This window comes from Galeopterus variegatus, unplaced genomic scaffold, assembly GCF_000696425.1.
Source record: "Galeopterus variegatus unplaced genomic scaffold, G_variegatus-3.0.2 Scaffold4118, whole genome shotgun sequence".
NCBI classification, from domain to species: Eukaryota; Metazoa; Chordata; class Mammalia; order Dermoptera; family Cynocephalidae; genus Galeopterus; species Galeopterus variegatus.
The window spans coordinates 153,458-158,076 of record NW_007730229.1 but is presented as its reverse complement, the minus strand read 5'-3'; the positions used below and the strand labels follow the sequence as shown (position 1 = coordinate 158,076).

The following is a 4,619-nucleotide window of genomic DNA, read 5'->3' as shown; positions in this document are numbered from 1 at the left end:
AATCATCACTAAACCAAACATGCACGTGAGCCTCCGAAATCTTCCTTTTTTTCCCTAACTTCCCCAGGATATCTCCTCCTCTTCCCCAGCCCATGCAGCTCCGGGAGCACACCTCCCCTGTCGCTGACAGATGCCATACAGGCTACCAGGGGTGAGCGCCCACCTGCCTCCAGACTCCTGAGGGTTGCGTGGCGTGGCCTCCTGCTCTTTGCTTTCCGGGCACGCCTTCCTTCTGGGTCCTCTTCTCCCACCTCCTCTGAACCCTTCCTCCCATTTAACAGGGTCTCCTCCTCGTCTATTCACTCTACTCTGCCTGCGTTTCCCCTGCTGGGAGCCAAGCCCAGTCCTCCCCTTGTCAAACACACGCCCCTTCCACGAATTTCATGCTCCACTGCCAAACATACCAGGCACTGTGCCCTTCCCCACCCTCGCCAACTCTTCAAATCCATGATGTCACGACCTCTTTGACCCCAGGCCACCTGCCGTCTACTCCTACCAGCAGCTGAAACTACTTACATCCAGTCCGAACAACCTCTTTACCTGTATAGTTCTCACCTGCCACACACCTCCAGCTACATCTGACCACACTGATCACTTCCCAGGATGAGGGGGTCCCTGGATACTCACCTGACCCTCAGAACACTTCCGTGCAGGAGCTACTGTTATCACTAACCCCAGTTCGCAGCTGAGGAAGCTGAGACACGGCAATCTAGTAACTAGCCAGGATTCAAACCCAAAGCCTACACTCTTCGCACTGGGCCCACCACCGTGCCTCCTTCCTAAAATCAGAGCGCTGTCAGTGCAAAGCAAGGACGACAAATTTATGTAAAGACTTCTTTAGCTAAAAGGATTCACCAAAACGGTTTCAAAATCCTAACTATCTAACTACGGGATCCTAAGGACTTGTTTGAAAACTACCCCTCATAGAAAACCGTAAGGCTCTGCCTACACTTGCGGAATTTAGACTAACCAAGCAACCTAGTAGGCGCGTTATCCACGAGCCTGCAGGGCCTGCGGAGGCAGCCACCCGACCCACGTGTGCGCGGCCGCGTCCACAGCTCTAGGGCCGTTCCCAGGACCGAGCCCCCTCCCCGCCCAGGCAGCCTTTGTCTGCAGCGGGCGTGCGCTCCNTTGCCGCGCTAGGCCCCAGCGGTGCCGCTTGTGGGGTGCACGGTCGGGGTCACCAACTCGTCCCGAGTCCGTGGGGACTGTGGCGCCACCTCCAGTCTCAGCTAAGCCCAGGCCCGCGCGAAGGCCCGGGGAACCGTCATGGGAGCGGCCAGAGTCCCCACCCCCAAGACACCCGTCAAGTGCAGGGCGGCCGGTGGGCTCCTGCCATCGGTCTGCCCCCGGGGACTGCGGCGCAGGGACACGGAGACACGCGGGCGCGACCCCGGGCACTGCGGCTTTATTGGCCCTGAGGCCACAGCGGGCGCTACTGCAGGAGCTGCCTCATGGCGCGCAGTGACGGGCCCCGGTACTCCCGCCCGAAGTGGTTCCAGTGGTTCAGGTAGTTGAAGAGCTGGTAGAGCAGCAGCCGCCCCTCAAAGCCCGGCGCCTTGGGGACCTTCCGGTGGTAGGCGCTGAAGAAGGACCGGGGAAAGCCCCCGAACATGGAGGCGATCGCCAGCTCGAACTCAGAGTGGCCATAGAAGGAAGCCGGGTCGTACACGAGGGGCCCCGCATCGTTCTCGGCCACGTTTCCCGACCACAGGTCCCCGTGGAGCAGGGCGGGGACGATCTGCAGGTCGCGGAACAGACCCGGGATCTTCACCTGGGAAGGTAAGGACCGCACTGTCACCGCAGGACTCTGGGGGCCGCGTCCCGTCGCGCGTCCAGCCCGTGTCTGCCGGACCCAGAGACAGTCCAGGGGAGGCAACCGTGTAACTCGGCACCTGCTGCTAGTTGAAGCCCAGAAGCTCCACAGTGCTGGTGACCTCCATTCGGTAAGGGACCGCGGGGGCTAAAGTCTTATGGTCCTGTAGAACATGAGTGTGAACTGGCTGTGCCCGTACCGGGGCAAACTCGCCCCCATTCTCCTGTTTCACTGCACATATATATCTGCACCTCTTTTGTATCCTGCTAGTTACTACATTAACGAGTTTTGTAAAATTTCTTTGCTCACCCTGGACTGATATAGGAATTCTGTTAACCTTTTGACAGTTGTTTGCAAACCAGTCACTGTGGGACTTCTGGTGCCCACGTCTTCACTAAGGGGTGAGCCCCGTGTGCTTTGGCCGAGGAGGAAGGACAAGGGTGGAGAAGGTTACTAGTGATCAGAAAATGGTGAGTTCTGCCCTTTAAATACCAGGTGACCCAGCAGATAACAAGTGCACTCAGGAGCCAGGTTCCTGGCTCAGTTCCTGCCCGGCTTTGGATTCCCTGTCAGGCCAGCAGTCAGGCACTAATGTGTCCACAACTTGACCAGCTCAGGGTTTCCTACCCTGACTCAGTTCCACCAGAGAACCCCACGCACATGTGGTGGGCTTGTGAGAGGACAGCCTCTTTCCCGGAGAAGTAACCTCTCTGCCCACCTGTAGCCTTGACCAGAGTTCTCGAGCCTCTCGGTCAGCGTAGTCCTTCTCAATGAGGTCCAGCTGTGCTTGGAGCCGGTACTGGGTGAAAAAGGTTGGCCAGTCGTCCTGCCACTCGTTCACCTGAACAAGAGAAAACATGCTGCGACTGAGCTGCGGGACAGTTCTGCACAGAACCCACATAAACCCCAGAAAAACCGCTGCAAGAACGCAGCAAATCCTATAGCTAGTAAGCCAACAAAGAAGGCAAGAAGGAGTCATAAAATAGTTAATCCAAAAGAAGGCAGATGGAGGGGAAGCAAACAGAACAGACTTGACAGGTCTAGTAGGGAGGATTGATCTGGCTCTCCACACAGATGTCATATGAGGACGCAGCGAGAAAGCGACCATCCTGCAAGCCAGAGAGCGGCCCTCACTGGAAACCACACGGGCCAGCACCTTGATCTTGGACTTCCAGCCTCCAGAACTGTGAGAGATACATTTCTGTTGTTTAAGCCCCCCACTCCATGGTATCTCGTATGGCAGCCCCAGCAGACTGAGACATAGCCTGACATTTCAATCCTCCTTAGTAATAGAACAAGTAGGCAAAAAACAGTAAGTATATAGAAGATTTCAACACCACTATCATCTAAATAGAATGGACTGGCACTTAATAGAAAAGTCCACCCAACAAGAGCCTTATCTTCTTTTCAAGTGCACATGGGTCATTTACCAAGATAGACCATATTCTGGACCATAAATCTCAATAATTGAAAAGATTAAGTCATACAAAGTGTATTCTCCGACCACAGTGAAACTAAATGAGAAATCAACACACAAATCCCTGGGAAATCCCCAAATGTTTGAAACTAAATAACACACTTCTAAATCCCATGGTTCTGGAAGAAATCTAAAAGGAAATTAGTATATTGAATTGAATAAAAATGAAAACACAGCTTATAATTTGTGGGATGTTGCTAAAGCAGTACTTAGGGGGAAATTTATAGCACTAAATGTCTGTATCAGGAAAGATCTCAAACTGCTGACCTCAGCTTCTGCCTCAAGCAACTAGAAAAAGAAGAGCACATTAAACCTAACACAAGCAGAAAAAAGTGAAATAATAAAGATCTAAGCCGAAACAAGTGAAACAGAAAACAGAGAAAAAATAGAGAAACCCAGTGTACAAAAAGCTTGTTCTTATGACCAAGGTCATGTGTTCAGATCCCCATACAGGCCAACCATAAAAAAAAAAAAAAAAGCCTGTTCTAGCCACAGATTGATCAGGTGAAAAATGGGAAAGACACATTACCAATACCAGGGATGAGAGAGGTAACATCGATGCAGATTCTATAGATAGTGAAAGAATGATAAGAAAATACTTAAAAAACCTTGTGCCAAGAGATTTAACAACTCAGATCAAATTGACAAATTCCTTGAAAGATACTACCAAAGCTCAGCCAAGAAGAAATAGATAATCTGAATAACCCTATAAATTGAATCTGTAGTTAAAAACCTTCCCACAAAGAAAATTCCAGGCCCTCACCAAGGTCAAGGGTTTCGATCCCTATACTGGCTAGCCGCCAAAAAGAAAAAGAAAATTCCAGACCTAGATGGCTGCTCTGGTGAATTCTAACATTTAAGGCAAAAATACCAATTTTACATAAACTCTTCCAGAAAATAGAAGAGATGGAATACATACCAACTCATTCTATGAGGCCAGCATTACTCTTATACTAGAACCAGACAAAGTCAAGTAAACTACAAATGAAAATCCTCCATAAATATAAATGCAAACATTCTAAACACAACTTTAGCAAATAGAATCCAACAATATGTAAGGATAATACATCACGACCAGGTGTGGTTGGTTTCATATTCAAAAAGCAATCGATGTAATTAACCATATTAACAAACTAAGAAAAAATCATATAATCACCTTGAAAGATACAGCAAAAGCATTTGACAAAAGCCAACATCCATTTCTCAGAAAGCTCTGGGAAAACTAGGAATAGAAGGGAACTTTTCAATCTAATAAAGAACATCTAAAAAAAAAAATGTACAGCCAACCTCACACTTAATGGTGAAAGACTAAATGCTTCCCCCCTA

General features: G+C 49.8%; 1 protein-coding gene across 1 annotated transcript in view; it reads right to left on the bottom strand.

Moving 5' to 3' along the window:
* Nucleotides 1–1,387: 1,387 nt before the first annotated feature.
* FN3K (fructosamine 3 kinase) overlaps nucleotides 1,388–4,619 on the bottom strand; it is a 16,593-nt gene continuing 13,361 nt past the window's right edge. The window contains exons 5-6 of the mRNA XM_008586787.1: nucleotides 2,535–2,657; nucleotides 1,388–1,774 (exon numbers count right to left, since the gene is read on the bottom strand). Coding sequence (XP_008585009.1) covers nucleotides 1,436–1,774; nucleotides 2,535–2,657 — 462 coding nt within the window. The 3' untranslated portion in view covers nucleotides 1,388–1,435. The remainder of the gene's footprint in view (nucleotides 1,775–2,534; nucleotides 2,658–4,619) is intronic.